Source organism: Micromys minutus, assembly GCF_963924665.1.
Source record: "Micromys minutus genome assembly, chromosome: 19".
Lineage (NCBI taxonomy): Eukaryota > Metazoa > Chordata > Mammalia > Rodentia > Muridae > Micromys > Micromys minutus.
Window position 1 is genome coordinate 19,253,474 of NC_137954.1, and position 20,069 is coordinate 19,273,542.

The 20,069-nt window shown below is 34.7% G+C and overlaps 1 protein-coding gene across 2 annotated transcripts in view; it reads right to left on the minus strand.

Annotated features, from left to right (window-relative positions):
* Positions 1–20,069, minus strand: part of ERBB4 (erb-b2 receptor tyrosine kinase 4) — a gene marked incomplete at both ends in the record, with an annotated part of 1,001,312 nt that overhangs the window by 272,818 nt on the left and 708,425 nt on the right. For both annotated transcript variants that reach the window (XM_080932825.1, XM_080932824.1), the window contains 5 exons: positions 725–798; positions 6,497–6,623; positions 13,410–13,523; positions 16,099–16,240; positions 18,653–18,771. In XM_080932825.1, coding sequence (XP_080788951.1) covers positions 725–798; positions 6,497–6,623; positions 13,410–13,523; positions 16,099–16,240; positions 18,653–18,771 — 576 coding nt within the window. The remainder of the gene's footprint in view (positions 1–724; positions 799–6,496; positions 6,624–13,409; positions 13,524–16,098; positions 16,241–18,652; positions 18,772–20,069) is intronic.

Consider the following 20,069-nt stretch of genomic DNA (forward strand, 5'->3'; position numbering starts at 1 on the left):
GAAGTATGTGACAGTTATTTATCCCTTTACAGTTCAGTATAACACTGTGAGTTTCTGGATTAAACAGTAACTTAATAAGTTATAATATATATATATATATATATATATATATATATATATATATATAATTTTTTATCAAGTTAGGGATACAAATAAAGTTTTATTTCTGTTCATTCCTTTACCTTATTTATATACAATAACATTTGTTTCTACATAGAGATCTAGATATTTTGTTCAGCCCGACCTAACTCATCAGGTTTTGTTTTGTGTGAGGTTAAATCCAATGTTATTTCATATTTATGAACCCATAACAATTAGTATGAGAGATTTAAAAATGGTAACTACTCAAAAAATATCAGATTAAGGAAGTGCTGGTTATTATCCACACTAAACTGAGTCAACTGCAAAACAAGTGCCCAAGCACCATTCACCTTTTGTTATTTGAAATCACAATAATAATAACAATGTATCAATGTTCATGCCTGTATTATATTAGCTTCAGAACATAAAAGGTAAGGAGTCATGTGAGTTTTATAGAACTTCTTTTAAAAATGTATTGCTGTTATAAATATATAACCATTTCAAGAAAATACCAGGTCACATAGCCTATGGCTATCTATCTATCTATCTATCTATCTATCTATCTATCTATCTATCTATCTATCTATCTATCTACCTACCTATCCATCCATTCATCGACCCATCTATCTACTATTAATAGTACCTGTTATTTCTCTGACTGTCCGAAAGACATTCAGTTTCTCTGGGTCTATGGCATCAATAGCATTGTAAGGGTCCCTACAAAATCAAGAAGAGATGGAGACAAATTTAAACAAATTATTTTATAACACAAAAATATTTGCTTTTATATAGAATATATATTATGTAAGATACAGAAAATTGATTAATATAAACTATATAACGTTTAATATTTTAAATTACCCCTTATGAAAATTCTTTAAAATTCACATAATATTTTAAAACTTATCATTAAAAAATAATAGGTTGTTCTTTGTTTTCATCTTATAAAACATTTTTGGTAAATAATAGCCAAGGAAAATAATTACATACTTGAATATTAAGTCAAACACTATACAGAACTATCTCAGTAATTGAAATAATACTTTCAGTAATTCAAGAAATATAAATCATTTATTAAATGCCTTATTACTTTAAAAAAGCCATAATATGTGTTCAGACCGTTTCTTCATGAAAATGATAAATTCTATACAGATGTACCTTTCTAGAAGATACTGAACACTAAACATTCTAAGAGGAATAAACTTAGAATTTTCTAGAATTATATAGCAATGAAAAGATTTTTATTTTCCCTTTGACTACATATCCTTTGTATCATCTGTGAAAACTCTTTAATTACTATGTGGGACAAATACAGAATACAGTGATTTCTCTGAATGCAATCTTAATTGTGTTGTCTACCAAGGCACTTTATAATACCACAACAAACCAGTAGGTATATGGCATTGCTGCTGAAAGTGAAGTCTGCTTCCCCGAAAGTAGAGTCTTTGAATGATCATTATTTTCAGCAACTATGAATTCCAGGTTGATCTCTCGAACCACCTGACACTGGCTTTCTAATCTCGTTTCATCAGCATCTTACCCCACGCTATGGGCCATCTCATCACTTTAAAAAAGGCTTTGTTTGAGAAATGCAATCAATGCAATATACGGGTAGTTTAAAGTGCAAGGCTGTAGAAGCTCTGGTGCTGTGTATTGCTGAGCCTGAAAAACTATAAGCATACTTTTCTATGACTCAAAATAAACTATTGATCTAGATTATTCTTGGTGTCACATGAATATCTCCTAAAAGTTTAAAGCTTAAATGTAAAGTTCTCAAAAAGTTAAATTCTTGCTATGACACACACTCACTCATACATATATGTGCATATATGTATATATATGCACTTGTATGTGTGTATTTGTGATATATGTTCATTATTATTTCTAATGCACATATATGCAAAAACAAAATATAACCCATGGTAAAGATTTTACATTTATATTTTTTAAATAATAGTAAAATTTCATAAATTTCATGAAAATAATCAGTGTCTCTTGATTATATATACTCCTAAAACCTTATCCCAATTTCATCTCCAGATCCTTCAAAGCATCCTTCTACCTACCAACTTCATGTCCTTTTTTGATTTTGAATATTTGAGTACACAGACTTCAGTTACTTCTGAGCATATGCACATGTTTGTGGTATCATCTACTGGAATTTGTAGCAAGATACCAGTGATTATCCACCCAGAGAAATCACTGTTTCCTTCAGCAGCCATTGGTTCCCTCCATATTCTCAGCTGAGCTAAGTAAGATCCTGTGAGATCTCCATGATGGATGTTTTTACCAGCTTGATATTTTGCAGGTCCTGGGCAGGTGGCCACAGGTGTTATAGGTTCATGTGTGTAGAAGCAATGCTGCATGCAGAAAATACTTCATCACACTCCTAATGAGCTGTTCATTATGGAATTCTATATCCACTTTTAATATAAGAAAAAAAATCTTTAAATCCGAGGAGATACAATCTCTTAATTTGGGAAAACCACCATTAGCATAGATTTCCCATGGAAAGTAACATGCAGGAATTCTGACTACAAAGTCAAAAATCCTAGAATCAATGAGAAAGAATCAAACTTCAAGGCACCCATTAAGAAAACCTCTTTCTGTCAGTTTCTTTATGAGGCACAGTACCAACATGCTTGTGAGTAGCTTTTTTTACTATAAGAACATGAACATGAACAGCGCCAAGGCAGAGGATGAGAGGAATATTGCTTTGATAAGTCTAGACATTTTGCAAGACTGTAGTTCTAATTCTAATATGAAAATGATGATTCGGACTTCCATTCATGGCAGACATTATAAAGTCACGGTGTGAACATGCCAATTACCTTACTTTATATCTTTTAAAATACAAAAGCTTAACTAAAAAATTTTCAAGACTATATTTTCTGAAAAAAAAATGACTGTCTTAAAAATATTTAATTGTGTCTTTTAACCTCATTACTATATAACTATGTTAATGAATATTACTATTGTATTAGGAAGAACTATCAATATATTGAGAGTAGTGATAACGAAGGTAAATAAAATATTTATTTACTAGGAGGTTACCGTTTATTATATAGTAGTAACATTTAAAATTTACTCTGTCCCCTCTTTCTCTCCCTCCCCTACACATATACACATACTGAATAAACTGCCACATTGGTGTGTGTGCGTGTGAGTGTGTGTGTGTGTGTGTGTGTGTGTGTGTGTGTGTGAGTGTGTGATGTTTTAGATCTATTGAATTGACTTTATATTCATAATTTAATGAAACGAACGGGAAAGGCTTCAGAATATATAGCCTATCCTGACATGAGACTGAGAATGAAGGATATATTATATTTCACATATATGTATCTTGCAAACTGTCTTATATATTTTTCTTGAGACACAATAGTATTAAATTTCAACAAGTATTCAAAGATTCAGTGTTATGATTAAGAACAGAATATCTCTGAACTAATAAGCATAATGTATCTGAAATAAAAATTTGCCTTTATTTCTTTCGGAGACAGTCTGTAAAAGACTAGCGCTAAGCCATAATGGACTATAAATTGAACCCTCTTCTGAGCTATAACCTAGGCATGGTCACGGAGGTTCTCCTTTTACTATCTTCTTACCAGTGTTAGTGCTTTCTGTTCCCTTTGCCCTGTTCTCTACAACACTGACCCTGCCATGCATGCCACTCATTAAGATTTTACTGATATCTGGCTGGACAAATCAAAATGCATTTTGATTTATCCACCAAAACAATCAGAAAAGCTATTTATTAGCAATGTATTTCCCAGCTTTTCCCTGCAGGAAATCAAATGATTGTTAAAAAAGAGACTCCAGAGAGCTCCATTCAGTCACTTGTCCTGTAGCTGGCATTCAAACTCTAAGCTGGTCTGGATCAGGGCATCAATGTAAGCATCTCATTTGTCCTTTGTGGGGTTCATTTTAAAGACACACTTGTACCTTTGGACTTCTCATCCACCTTGGTATTTCTAAGGAGTTCATTTTGTTCATAATTTTTCACTGTAATAATAATTTTATTTTACAGAAATCATCCATGGAGGTAGTTTCACTTCATTCAGTTGAAATTGGGGCACTTACAGGAATGTTTTAATTTTAACAGTTATTAGGCTTTTAATAACAACTCAAGGGCAATGCTTTCAAAATCATCTTACAGCAAAGGATTTCCCTTTGTGCTCTACAATCTTAGAAATGCAGTTCTAGAGACCACTCAGATGTACTAAGTTCACAGTGAGTATTTAGTCCTGTGTAATTCTCTAGACACTTTGTCCCAATTTCAATGAATCTTAGTTACCTCAGCAGTGTGTGTGTGTGTGTGTGTGTGTGTGTGTGTGTGTGTGTGTGTGTGATACTGGTAAATTGTCTTATATTTGTTTTAATAATAACTAGAAATTGCAATGATTTAAAAATTTTACATATTTACTAGAGAATATTATCTTTATATTTTGAACTTAAAAACATTCCATATGCTTGATCACATACAAACACACACACACACACAAACACACACAGACACACAGACACACAGACAAATATATTTGACCAGATGATGCCAAAAACCACTCTGTAAATTCATTCACTCTATGAGTATGTATTTTCAAATTTCACCAAACCCTGAAGCTACTACATTTATCATATCTGTGGGGATTAATATCATCAATGTTAGAAGCTGTAGAATCCTCTGAGATCTCTGAGAACAACTGTGAAAAATAATCTAGAGTAGTTTAGCTTCTCATTATTCTTTTGAGGAATAATTTAGATCCAGTCAGTTTGGGTGGGAAGATCAACTTTAAAAGAGGCTGGCAGTGTTTTAGAGGCTGAAGTTCTGGGCTGAGTAAAGAAGAGAGTAAGCCATATGTATGCATGTAAATGTGTACATGTATTATAATCTGCTGTCTCATAGTCTTGCAGCCTTGAACATTTTCCCATAGTAGATGTAGCTTTAAACTGTGAACCAGTGTAAACCCTTCCTTTCTTAAATTACTTCTATGAGGGTATTTTATAGCAGTAATAGAAAAATAAAACAGCATCTATAGAAAAAGAAGCAATGGGAGTCATGTGGCTTCACCTAATTTCTTGAATTAGTAACAGATAATCTTTTTTGTCATAGGGATATTTTATTTTAAAAGATAATTGGCATATACATATATCTCTTTCTGAATGTCATGAACACATTTAACTATTTAACAAACAAACAAACAAATAAAGAAAGAAAGAAATATTGACCCAATCTCCTACCCAAAGGGCTAAAGATGGTAGGCCAACAATACAGCTGATTTCAGAGGAACTGTAGTCTTTAGTAAGGTTAACCAACTAGTTCCCATTTCAGAATGGGTTCGCTCAACACATCATTGTCAAACATGATGTTGGATGAGTATTATCAACTTTTTAAATAGAAGTTAATAATTTTTAAACAGTATTGGTTTGTATAAATATAACACAATAGACAGAATATACATGTATACTTTTATAGGATATGGCATGGCACATTAGTAAAAACTGCCTTTTTAATAGAGATATTTTATGCAAGAGCATAAATAACATTTTATTTGAATGAATATAAATGCTCAGCCCCATTGTTCATACTGTTCTTATTTGGAGACATTTATTCATAATGTGTTCAGTTGTTTTGCTTCCAGAAATGATGTGATAGATATATATGTTCAGTGTAAGAGTTGAATTAAAAGATGTGAGAGATAGTCTTTATTTGTAGCCTGTAGCACTAATATTTAGAGATTAAATACTAATATAGACAAATAGATAAAATACACAGTACAGCTATTGACATTTTTATTACACAAAGAATACAAACTCAGTTATTTTCCTAGTTAAAGCCAGCAGGCGGTTCTCTAATGAAGAACCCTAGATAATGTAACAATTTTTATTACCAAGATAAAAATCCACTTTATAGTCGCGCTAAATTCCCCATATAAGAGAAAAATAGAGAAAAAAATACAACACAAAAAGAAATTTTTAAAAGCAGATCAGGAGAATTTCAACTTAATTTTAAGTCAGGTTCTTTAAATTGTTCCATGTTAAGGTTTAGTTAGTTAGTTTTTTGGTTTTAAACATATGTTGTTTTGAACCACTTCTTTGCAAACTCAAGAGTAATTCCTCACTTTATATTTCCTTTTAAGCTACTAAGACCTGGGTTTCCTAAGACTATGGATTTTACATATCCCTGGAAGCACATTCAAGTTGAATTAGAGATTTGCATTCTTATTCCTAAGTAATAACCAAACTCCAAATGCAGGTGTGTCCCCAGCACTACAGGAGGAATATCTACTGCTTGGGCTGGAAAGAGTTTAAGAAAAAGTAAAACTTTTCTAGGTCCAGATTACTCAACAATGCAAGTGTGCAAAGTTAAGGAGCAACTTCATTCACAGAACAATATAGTATAGCACTGAATACTGACCCATGAATCCCAGTGACAAGAAAGATGAGATTCCCATTGATCTTGGTGCAGTTTATGAACTTGTCAATGTTACTGGAATCCACAGTCTGAGCGGACATCAAGGATCCTGTGCCGATCCCATCACATGCTATGAAAGAAGATTCAGAGTAAACAGCTGTAAAACATATTCTTGGCTAATAATCACTGCATATTTTCATTATAAAAATAATTTCAGAATTTAAAATTATTTATTGTTTTTCTGAAAGCAAGGTTATTTATTGTTTTCTTTTGGTTTTTAATACACACCAAGAAAACTGACTGTTTTCATGTTACATTATGTCCTACATGTATTTTATGCTTCTGGTAACTCATGGGATTTCAATGCATGCTATCAAACCTCTAAAAAGCATAAGTACTGACAAAAATATATTCATATAGGGTTTTGCCAAAATGCCTTTAAAAATCTGTACATGTATCCCTATTTTTTTTAAAAAAAAATTAAGTTGTAAGAGAAAACAAAAAAAAAAAAAAAAAATGACAGGCTTGCTCTGTGTACCCCATCTGTCTTAGAACTTGCTTTGTAGACCAAGATGGCCTTGAACTTAAGAAATGAGTGCTCAGATTTTACACATTTCCCCTTTTCTGGACTGGTAATTTGTCTGGCTTAATTTTGTCCAAGTTTTGTAAATAGCCTCAGAACTTTGATGCATTCATATGTTCCTCAGCCCATAAAGTTGGTGAATAGGTGAAATAGAGAATCTGTGAAGATGTCGGAGAGGAGAAAGAATAAAAATAAAATGAATTGTATGGCCATGTACTTGTGAGGAAGATTCCACTCATTCTTGAAAATATTTTCATTATTGGTTCATTACTACATATATTCTATTTCTCCACCTTAAGCCCTCTTCTGTTTTGGTACACACACACACACACACACACACACACACACACACACACATACACACATGCATACACACACACACATATGCACAAACAATTAAATATGGATTCAGATAAAACATACCATATTTGTCTGAAAATGGCTAATTTTGCTTAACATAGTGATTTTTTTTATGTTCATCAGCTTTCCAAAATGTGTCGCCCTCTTTTTGTCTAAAATGTTATGGTATAATATTTTCATACAATATATTTGTCTAAAATTCTATGGTATAATATTTTCATACAGTCATTTTATTTAAATTTTCATGGTATAATAGTTTCATTATCTATTCATTTTTTTGAAAGAAACAAGGCTGTGGCTATTGTCAAGTGTGTTGTGTCCCTATATTTTTCTCAGACCATTTATCATTTGTATAAAGGAAGGCAACTAATTTGCTTGAGTTAATTTTATATTTGGCTACTTCTCTGAAGTTGTTTATCAGTGGGAAAAGTTCTCTGATAGAATTTTGAGGGTTGCATATGTATGCTATCATATAATCTGCAAACAGTGATAACTTGACTTCTTTGCCAATTTATATCCCATTGATCTCCTTTTGTTGTCTTATTGCTCTGGTTTGAATGTTGAATACTATATTTAATAGATAGTGAGAGAGTAGGCATCCTTGTCTGTCTCTGATTTTAGTAGGATTACTTTAAATATCTGTACATTTAATTTGATACTGGCTGCTGGTTTGCTGTATATTGCTTTTACTATGTTTAGGTATGTGCCTTGAATTCCTTTTCTCTCCAATAGTTTTACATGAAGTGGTGTTGTATTTTGTCAAATGCTTTTTTCAGTATCTATTGAGATGATCATGTGATTCTTTTCTTTGAGTTTGTTTTTACGTAGATTACTTTAATTGATCTTTTGTATATTGAAACATCCCTGCATTCTGGGATAAAGCCTAGTTGATCATAGTGGATGATTCTTTTGATGTGTTCTTGGAATCAGTTTGCAAGAATTTTATTGAGTATTTTCATAAGCAAAATTGGTCTGAGGTTCTCTTTGTTGGTTCTCTAGGTGGTTTATGTATCAGAGTAATTGTGGCATCATAGAATGTTTTCAGTAGTGTGTTTTCTGTTTCTGTTTTATAGAATGGTTTTAAGAAAATTGGTATTACTTCTTCTTTGAAGGTCTAGTAGATTTTTGCACTTCTATCCTTTTAGGTTGGGAGATTTTTAAATGACACCGTCTATTTCCTTAGGGAATTTGGGCCTGTTTAGATAGTTTACCTGCTTTTCATTTAACTTTGGTGTGTGATATCTGTCTAGAAAATCATCTAGATTATCTATATTTTCCAGTTCTGTTGACTTTTGGGTTTTGTAGTAAGATCTGAGAATTTTTGAATTTTCTGTCTTTGTCTTTATGTCTACCTTTTCATTTTTTAATCTTATTACTTTTAATTCTGTCTCTGTTCCTTTAGTTATGTTGGCTAGGGTTCAATATATCTTGTTGATTTTCTTAAAGAACCAGCTTTGGTATTTTTGATTCTTTATATTATTCTCTTTGTTTCTATCTAGTTGACTTCGACCCTGAGATTGACTATTTAATGTCTTCTATTCATTTGCTTCTATTTCTTTTAGAGATTTCAGGTGTACTGTTAAGTTGTTAGTGTAGGATCTCTCCATTTTTTTTTCCAATAGCACTTAGTGTAATATAAATTATCTTGGGGTAACTCTAACCAAACAAGTGAAAGATCTGTATGTCAAAGAGTTAAGTCTCTAAAGAAAGAACTCTAAGAAGACCTCAGAAAACGGAGAGATATCCCAAGCTCATGGATTGGTAGGATTTACATAATAAAAATGGCCAGGATACTAAAGCAACTTACAAATTCAATGCAATTCCCATAAAAATTCCAGCACAATACTTCTAATACATGGAGAGGGCAATTTTCAATTTCATCTGGTAAAACAAAAATCCCAAGATAGCAAAAACAATCAAAGTATTCTTGGTGAATCAACATATCTGACCTCAAGCTATACTACAGAAAAATAGTGATAAAATTGGCATGGTATTAGTACAGACAGACAGGTTGACAGGAATAGAATTGTAGCCCAGAAATAAAACCACAAACGTGTGAACACTTGATCTTTGACTAAGATGCAAAAAAATAACAATGGGCGTAATAAAGCATCATCAATAAATGGTGTTGATTGAACTGGCAGCAGGTGTGTAGAAAGTGAAAATAGATACATATTTTTCACTTTGCACAAAGCTCAAGTCCAAGTGGATCAAGAACCTTGAAAAGCAAATAAATAAATAAATAAATAAAAAACAACAAACAAAAACACAAAAAAACCTTCAAAAAACGGATACACAGAATCTAATAAAAGAGAAAATGGAAAAGGGCTTCAAATTCATGGTATCCCATGGTATTCATGGATTTTTGTAAACAGACCTCCAATGGCTCATGTTCTAAGAATTCTAAGAATTGTTTAATGAGTACTCATGAAATTGAAAAGTTTTTATAAAGCAAAGGACATAGTCAATAGGTCAAATCTGCAACCTACAGGTTTAGAGAAAACTCTTCACCAACCCCACATCCACTAGACGGCTAATATCTAAAATATATAAAGAACTCAAGAAGCTAACCTCCAAAAAAATTGGGTATAGAACAAAACAGAAAATTCACAAGAGAGGAATCACAAATGGCTGATACATACATAGCAGAAGACTGCCTGGTCTGGTTTCAATGAGAGAAGACTCAACTAACTCTTGAGAGATTGGAAGCCCCAGAGAATGAGAAAGACTCACAGGGTACGTGGGTGCATTCTCTGGTAGACAGGGGAAAGAGGAATGAAATGAGGTACTCTCAGAGGACAGTACAGTTGAGGAATGATGACTGAACTGTACAACTAAGATTAAAGAGAAAAAACGAAACTAGGGTGGTTATTATGAATAGTATTCCTATAGTCTCAGCAGTGTGAGTATCTATGTCACATTGATTTTGACTCTTTTGGTTGTATAGAAATGCTGAGTCAAATGGTATCTCTATTTTTTAGATTATTTTTTTGTGTGTGAGGGGGAAGAACAACCCTAAAACTGGTTTCCGTAGTGATGTCACCAGTTCACATTCTCATCAGCAGGGTATGGATTTCCTTTTTTCTTTCTTTGCAATCATTTGTCATTAGGTTTGATAATACATTCAGATTTTGTGTGAGACAGACATTAAAGTAGTTTTAATATGCATTTCTCTAATGGTTTTGTGGAGAAATTTTTATTACAGCAACATGGCTGTTCTGGCAAAAAATCACATGCAAAGACCTCTAGACTTGTGTGATCTAGTTGGAATACGGACATGCCTTTAATGCCAGGAGGCAGGGGCATGTGGACCTCTGAGTTCAAGGCCAGCCTTGTACAGAGCAAGATTCAGGTAAGGAAGAGCTTAGGTCCAGTCATGGTGGTCCAGCACTCAGGAGACAGAGGCATGCACATCTCTGGGCAATGTTCAGAGTGTCAGTGGAGACCGTGAATTGGGAGGCAGTACAATGGAGCTGAGTTCATGTCCATTCAGTGCATGGAATCCAGAGGCAGTTTTTACCAGGATAAATTTACAGACAGGTTGCGGAGAGAACAAGCTAGATATAGGTGAAAACAGAATGAGGAAGAGAGTGACTGGAGGTGAGAGCAGATTTCTAGAGTTTGAGGCTAAGCAGGATAATTTAGTTAGAAGCCAAGAGAAGCCAGTTTCAATCACTTGGCTCGGAGAGGAATTTGAGCCATGAAAGGGTTTATTCAGTAGTTAAATCTCAGATTCTGAAAATGTTATAGGCCTAGATTATTTGGAGGGTAGAAGCTTCCAGGAATAGACCTAGGTTAGCAGACTGAGGTAGCAAGCCTCACAGATGGCAATTACTACAGAAGAATAAAAGCATTTACATGGCTTAAAGTGCTGAACATTTTGTCAGCAAATCGTTTGAAAACTATTTACTCAGTTTATTAGTTCATTATTTTTCTTTATTTCTTTATTCAGCATTTACTACTGAGACTGAATAGAAATATTGTCTCTGTATTACAATCTAATGACCAACAATCATTTTAACTGTTTCCTTTAGGGCCCAAGTGAGAATGGCCCAATCCCACTTGGGAGGGAGAAGAAAGCAGTCATGAGAGGGTGGAGGGATGGAGAGACCTGAGTTGAAAAGAGAACAGGGAGGAAAAGAGGGAAATATGATCAGGTATTGGGTGGGGGTAAAGGACTGAAGTCCTGAGGTCCAGCAGAAAGAATGGAATCAGACAATCTGAGGTAGGCAGATCCTCTAGAATCTATCAGAGATATGGGAGATGAAAGACTCTCAAAGCTCAAAGGGAAGAACTTAGATGAAATGCCCTATAGAAGGAAGAGAGAACTTGTCAAGCCCACCTCCAGTAGAAAGACAGAGCATCAAGTGAGGGATGGGGTTGCCATCCCATAGTCAAAAAACTCTGACCGAGAATTGCTCCTGTCTGAAAGAACTTCAGGAACAAAGGTTGAGAAGAGCCTGAGGAAAAGGAGGTCCATCAAGGGGCCCAAAGTGGGAATTAGCTCAAGAGGAGGCCTCAAGGCTCTTCACTATTAGTGAGACTATGGGGTGTTCACAGATAGGCTACTAACTTGACCACCCTCTGAAAGACCCAACAAGCAGCTGAAAGTGTCAGATGCAGATATTTACACCCAACCAATGAAGAGAAACTGCTGAACCCTCTGGTTGAGTTAGGTAAAAGTTGGAAGATTCTAAGAAAGAGCGCAACCCTGTAGGAAGACCAGCAGTCTCAATTACACTAGACCCCCAAGATCTCTCAGCCACTGGACCACCATCCATGCAGCATACACCCGCTTATATGAGGCCCCAAATACATATATAGCATAGGACTGCTGGGTCTGGGTTTAGTCAGAGAAGATGCACCTAACCCTCAAGAGATTGGAGGTCCCAGGGTGTGCAGAGGTATGGGTATCTGGGGGCTAGAAGGCTGGGACATTTTCATAGAGACAGGGGGTAGGAAGAAGGTATGGGATGCGGAATAGTCAGAGGGTGGATGGAAAGAGAATGAATTCTTGAGAGTAATATAAAAAGATTGAATAAAATGTTTAAAAAGTTTTATTTAAATTGAAGAGTCTATATAGTGACCACCAGGGCATAACAGAAATAAAGCTTTTATCAAGTAATACATTATATTATAATTTCTTCAGGTAAAATTTTTATTTCAAGTTCATTTTAAAACATAAATTCATTTTTAAAATGCTGGTATTTTATAAAAAATGTTTTCTTGGTCTACTAATAATTTACAACCTACAATTTGACTAATAACAGTGTATTAAAATATTTAAATGGAGAATATTGTGACATTAGTACTGTAGTACTAGGGCCATTCATATATGTATGAATATATATTAAGGTTTCTGAAATATCTTCTAATTTGAAAAAAGTTTGAATTTTAGTTAGAGAGATAGAAATATAGAGAGAGGAGAGAGAGAGAGAGAGAGAGAGAGAGAGAGAGAGAGAGAGAGAGGTGTTCACACTAAAAGCATGTAGTCTAAGGGTGTGAGGTTTCTCCTTTCCTCGCCTTAGTATTTAAAACTTAACATTTGATTGGTTTGTATTCTGTGCTTAACTATCTTATTCAGTGGAAGAATGCACATGTGTACACACACTTGTACATGTGCATGCATGCACACACACACACACACACACACACACACACACACACACACACTCCAATGAAGTCTTTGAATAACTTTTCTGAGAATCTAATACCACTGGTCTATTAATAGGTACACGAAGCCAGGAGCTCTACTTTTATTATCCCTACTCTGGAGGCAAACCCAGATAGATCTCTGTGAGTTCTAGGCCAGCCTGATCTACAGATGGAGTTCCAGGACAGCCAGATTCCAGGACAACTACAAAAGTAAACCCTGTTTCAAAACACCAAAACCTAAATAAACAACAACAAAAAGTTTCAGAAAGCTTTTGGTTAACGACCTTTTGTAACCCAATGCCCCGAAGAGTCACTCACCTTTGGGGCAAATATCAGTGCAAGGCTTGCACATCTTAATCCCGTTTTCTTCTACTTCCATCTTGGAACTGGGGCAGGCTCGTACACAAGAGCTGGAATCTACCACGAAGTTATCTGATATTTAAAAAGAATTCAAATAAGTACAAATGGTTAACAATCAAGTTAGAAAGGAGATAGATATGACTTAAAAAAATTTTAGCATCACGGATAATGTATATGACTTTTTCTCTGAAACAAATCTATCCATCAACACTGGAACCTGAAACATCTTCACTGTACACACTACAGACCACGAACATTGTGTGCTAAGAATGGGTCTCTGCTTTCTTAATGCTCCACATTCTGAAGTGCCTCCAAGATAGAATGATTTCTTCTATCAACTTAGGAAACTACATTACATTAATTTGTGTTTCCCAACAGTTACACTTCATTTTTTGACATTATGCAAGTTGCAAGTCTAAAATACTTCAAGTTCACGAAGCACAAATGAAGCTAAAGTCATACTGCCTTGGATCAAGAGAGTGTACTTCAGATCCACGTGCTAATGTTTAAAATGTGTCCACTGTTTTACAGGAGTGCCACTGAAACTTTTTGATACATGGTGAAAACTTAAAAAAGACCATGATAGCAAATTTGTACAATTAGATAAAGAGCATATTATTACTTAGACTTGGTGACATGTGTAGGGGACCAGTAATCACTGAGGTGCCAAGATATTTTTTTTTCAAAATAAAAAAATAAATTACTGCATCTACATAGAGGGACAGCATGATGCTTAAAAGAATATTTTTCTTTAAAATGTAGCAACCTTCCCTAAATACTGCCCTTTACCCATATACAATAATATAAAATGGGTAGAAGAATATCAGGGCAGGAAGGCAGGAGGGGTTGGATAGATGGGACCCTCATAGAACCAGGGGAGGATGGATGGGATAGGTGGTTTATGAAGGAAAACCAGTAAAAAGGATAAAATTTGAAATTTAAATAAAATATATCCAATAAAAAAGGAAAAAAGAAAAAATTACAAATATGCTGCAAGACCAAAGCAGAAAATACATGTAGTTTTAGTATATTGCTTGATGTGTCTTATGATCTAATTTCCTCTTTGATATTTAGTCTATGGTTGGAGGAAATGTGCTAGAGATTTATGAAGTCCCCCACCTATAAAATCTAACAAGATATCTATGTTTTCAGAGTCAAGATCCACTGTCTATGTCATGAAATTGTATACCAATTAACAAACAACATCTGAAATGAGTTTAGGACCTGATAGAGACAGAGATCATGAGTCTGAGTTTATATTTTGTGAGCATGTTCCTCATCAGCATACTGCTTTTATTTAGAATGATGAATTTATGACCTCAAGAAGGGTCAGCATAGCTGTATGGAGCTAAAAAGAGAGCACTTAGACAAGTAAGGAAAGAAGTCAAGTGAGATACAAGGTACACATTGTCTAGGTAGTTACTAGCAGTCCAATGACTTTTAAGGAGGAAAGGGTGGCTCAAGAGTCCTTTCTTGCACTATGAGAAGATGCAGAAGATGACAGGGATCCAAGGCAGAAGGATGGTAGTGATCAACAATGGTCCCCACAGCACCATACTGTAAACACTAGACCTCTAGCTTCTGACTATGCCTGTGGATGCTTTAGAAGGTAGGCGTTGTGGCTTGGAGGTAGGTTATCACAGATGGCTTTGGAAGATTACACCCACCATGGTTTTATCCAGTCTCAATACAAGAGTCGTTGACACAAGCTCCATTACCATGAGTTCAATCCCTTCCCTGCTTTGTGAGAAATAAAATAAACTTTCTTTTCAAAAAGCTAAGAGATTTTGGATTGCAGAAGGCTAAAGTGGGCACTGAAGATTCATGTTTTGAAGGTAAATGACCAATCAACCCAAAGATAGTTGTAGTTTGGCAACCCATGCCCAATGAGCAGCCTATAGATGGTCTTAGTGTCACTTTAGAAAAGCAATGAAGAATCTTAAACTGGACAGTAAGAAGGATATTCTAGCTGCCTTATTTAATGTTTACAGCTTCTAAAGCTCATCTTGCAGGAGTGTTTAAGCAAATGTTATTTAATTAAAAGTAAATAAATTATTTAATTAGACTTCCCAATAGGCAAAATGTTTCATTAGTCATTGAAACAAAGAATAGCAATATATATGCAGTATATATATTTATACAATCACATATACTATTTAACACGTGATCAAAGTAATGATGGCCTCCTTGAATCTCTAACATGCATTATCAACTTCTTTGATATTCCTTATTAAATAATTATGGTGTATATTTTAGTATAAGTAAAAACTCAGTGATAAATATAAACCCAATTTTATCAGAACCTGACCTTATTTATAATACAGCCTGCTGTCAAAACTGAACTTTCCTGAGAAACAGTATCCAGGGTTGAAAATCCAAGGTATAGAGAAAATAATAAGGGTTTAGGAATCTGCTCTCCTTCAATGTAACAAGAAACCTGGCACAGCCTTGTTATGACTTCAAGATAGTAACTTAAACACATTGATCCTCATTTCCCCCCCTACTTTTGAGTAATATAAATGGCAGGACCCATATAAATGTAAAATAATTTACAGTGTTTAATTTCAAGTTAAAATGACCATATAGGGAACCTCTCAATTTTCATGAAGAGCTCTAATTATTTGACCTGTCTTAATATGTCACTTACGTGGACATTTCTTAACACAGAACGCTCCATACGTGTACTTTGCATTGAAGTTGTGTTCCAGTTGAAAGGTGGTTGGATTGTAGACAAACGTTTGGGGACACTGAGTAACACAGGCTCCACTGTCATTGAAGTTCATGCAGGCCTGCAACACAGCAGATACATTTGTAAATAACCTTCCTACGTACCTGTCAATAAAACACTGCTGTTGTGCTTTGGTGACAGGTACTGTTTTATTTATTATATTTCAATTTTAAAAATCCTGCCCCAACTGGTAAATTGAAGTCATTGTGTCTTTAACTTTTTATCAACCTCTCACTCTCTCTTGTGTTAATGTACATGACTGGCTGTGTTACTGGTCTTCATACAGAGTAACAGTCATGTGTATATATGTATCTGATGCATATGTATGTATACACAAAAAACACACACATATTGCATAATTCATAATTTTATACTGAAATTTGTTTATAATATTGATGTAGACAGGTACTATTTAAGTATTCGATTATTTGATTTAAACCACATAAGTCCAATCTTTACAGTCAGTTTATGTCTTCAGTTAGGTAGGCAAGAATTTTATTTTGGAGCTTGTTCATTGTGTGGTGTGTAAAATATAAGTGGACCATTCTACAATAGGAAACATAGTAATGGTCATTTATTTACCTGTACATAGGAAAATCCAAGGCACGAGGCTGACCACGTGTAATGGTTGTAAAGGTAAAATGTAAAGAGGTGGTGAGCTAAAGTTAGCTGGTGCTTAAGTCAAATTATGCCACATTTTATGATGGCACACCATTTCCTCTACTCACAATGTTCAAAAGCCAGCTCTGTTTTGCTAACAAACATTTGTCTTCAGATGTCTTTTCACCACTGATACTTTCAAATTCACTTCAGTTGAACTGAAAACTGTTTTTCTACCCAAGAGTTCGATTTTTTGTTGATGTCAAAAGAAAGCACATATGAGCGTTTGAGTAACAAACATAGGAACAAACTAACTCTTTTAATTAGGAAATAAAACTTTATTATGAATAATTGAGTGTAAGAGCGATCATGATCCCAAGCTGTGATTTACATTTCATTATAAATTGTCATATGGCTATTAATAAGAATTAATTTATTCTGTTTCCTCACAACATTTGCTTCATCAATTGCTGTTTTAGCAAACACTTTATCACAACACGACAATTCTCTGATGATGGTCTACAAGGTGCATAATCAAAATAAGATGTACTGATGATACATTATTTACTAAGATGATATTTCATAGGAAGACCTTATTAAATAGCAATCTAGAAAACTTAGTTAACTTTTAATTTATGACCACAAACCATCCTGTGTTCTTATATCTGAATAACTAACACACTTTCTGCATTGATATGCAATGTACATAGACTGCTTTGCAACAAGGGGATTCAAACCAGAGGAGCTTACCTTTCAGTTAGCACAGGAGAAGCATATAACTTACACCAAAGCCTCAGTCTGGCATTCATGAGTATTCGGTGTTAAATGCCAAGTGGAATCACTGGACCATTCCAATACAGTAATGAAACGAGAGCCCTCAAGAGCACCTGGTGCTGCTTATCACAATAATACAAGTGAAAGGGCACTGTGCCACATCCTCCAGGGAGAGCCTTTTCTACAGTTTACCACCACTCTGGCTTTGGAATCATTAATGCAGCACCTGCAGTGTGCAGTGTCTTAAAAATCAAGCTTGCTTCTCTCCTCTCTGTGCTCATGACAGACGAGAAAGGAGCTTCAGTTTGGCTGCCAAGGCTCTTCCTTAGATACTTAACATGTGTGCCTTCTCTATTCTCTGTTTGGATCCACGTTAACCAGATGTAGTTTTGTTTCACTAGAGAATCATATCAGACAAACTAAGTCTCTTAGAAATTTTATGACTCAAGCAACTCTGATTTTTCTTTTGCTTATATCAAGAATATAATATAAAATGCAAGAATTCCAATGAAGCTAGAAATGTTATTTTTGAATTAAAAATAACTTCTTTAAAATTATAAGTCTTTCATATTATCACATAAATAGATTTAAATGTGTATTTTTTAACTTTAAGTATAGAATACCATTAGTTTGTTAATACTACAAACTGAAAAAATACTTAAATGCTTACACTCTTCTGACATAACCTTGAAATTGATATCTAAGAGCAAACTTTGTCACTCCCAAAACACAACACTGCAGCGACACAGAGCCACAAGCAGTGTAGGTAAGGAAATGATATTCTCAGTTCCACAAGCATGTTCTCCTGCTCTTCAGTACAGTCACTAAGCATACATTATATCAGAAAGGGAGCACTGAGTAAACTGGCATGAACTATTCTGTTTAATCAATAGACAAACTTCATTGGTATGCCTCCTAGAATGGCATAGCACTTTTTCAAATAAAAGAACAAGACTTATAATATAATCCAGTCTTACGTATTCATTGTGAGTCTGACTCAGATATTGAGAGATAGAGAGAGAGAGAGAGAGAGAGAGAGAGAGAGAGAGAGAGAGAGAGAGAGAGAGAGAGAGAGAGAGAGAGAGAATCTCAAACTTACAAAGCAGTCTGTGTCCTTGGGTCCTGAGCAGCCTCCAGCACACTCTCGATGACAGCAGTCACTGACATAGGGTCCATAGCACCTCCCATCACATTGTTCAGCACACACAGTCCTGGTCACTGTAGAACACAGAGATGGGGCCTCAATCAAAGCCATCCACTGACAGAAAATGAAATTTGTGGTTACAACACATTTTCCGGGATAACATTTTATTCCAACTAATATTGACTAATTCAGAAACCATTTAATGAATTAGGTCTGTAATTACCATTGCGTGCATTTACTCGGTTCAGGAATGATTGAGTCAACAGTGAAGTGGCTAAACCAAAGTACTTTCTCTGGGAGAAAGTGCCTTCAGATCCTCAACAAAGGCAGATAAATCTTTTTTTTTTTTTTTTTTTTTGATTCACATTACATTTTACAGAAAAGGCAGGGAAGGAATAAAAACAGAAGAGAAGAAAGGAAAGGAACAGAGGAAGGGAGGGAGGAAAGAAGAAAGCAAGCAAGCAAGGAAAGACAGAAACATTAATTGTATTTCCCATTAGTCTTTCCTTACTCATGAATCCAATTTAAAGCATCAAAATTATTGCAAAATTTAGTAACAGGAGTACACAGTTGGGGCATTAAAATTATAGCACAGGGGGACAGAACTCTACTTACTACTTATTCCAATTATTACAGAGATATACTAAGTACATTTTAGTGTAACATATGTATACATATATATACACACATACACATATATATGCATGTGTGCATGTATCATTCCATGAGTTCTCTATGTACCCTTTTGCCTCACTTCTTTTTGCCCTGTTACTATTTCTTTGCTAAGTGCGTTTAACCCCACTTCTGCAGCAGACTGCATTCACTCATCACAACGAGAATGAAATGTTATCTAACCGGTTGCTTGCCCAGAAACTGACCATGGATCTTCCATTTCCACTTTCCCCATCACTTCTGATGCCACAGAAAATCACCAATTTCAATACTGTTTTGTTATGTTTTTTTAATTACTCCCCTATCTCTACACAAGTTGTGTATATCTATGAAGTTTTGCCTATGGTTCTAGAAGTCTTCCTCCTAATAAATTTCAATGTTGAGCTAAAGAGATGGTTTAGAGATAGAAGCATTTCTTGATTCAGTGGTGTTTGGTGTTATAAGATACTACTATGCCTTTGTAACTATGAATTGAATTTATAGCAGAAAGTAAGAATCCTTCCTGAACCTATGAAACATTACGCCTCCTGTGAGTTACCCTCCACTCCCTGTGTCCTCTTAGATGGCAGGACAGGCACTTCCTCTCTGCTCCCTAGGGATTGATTCTTATCACAAGTCCATAAGGCATTTAAATATCTTTAGTTTCCTGTCTTCTCTGATGAGGAACAAAAGAAAACCACCCTCTTTTCTTTTTGTTTTT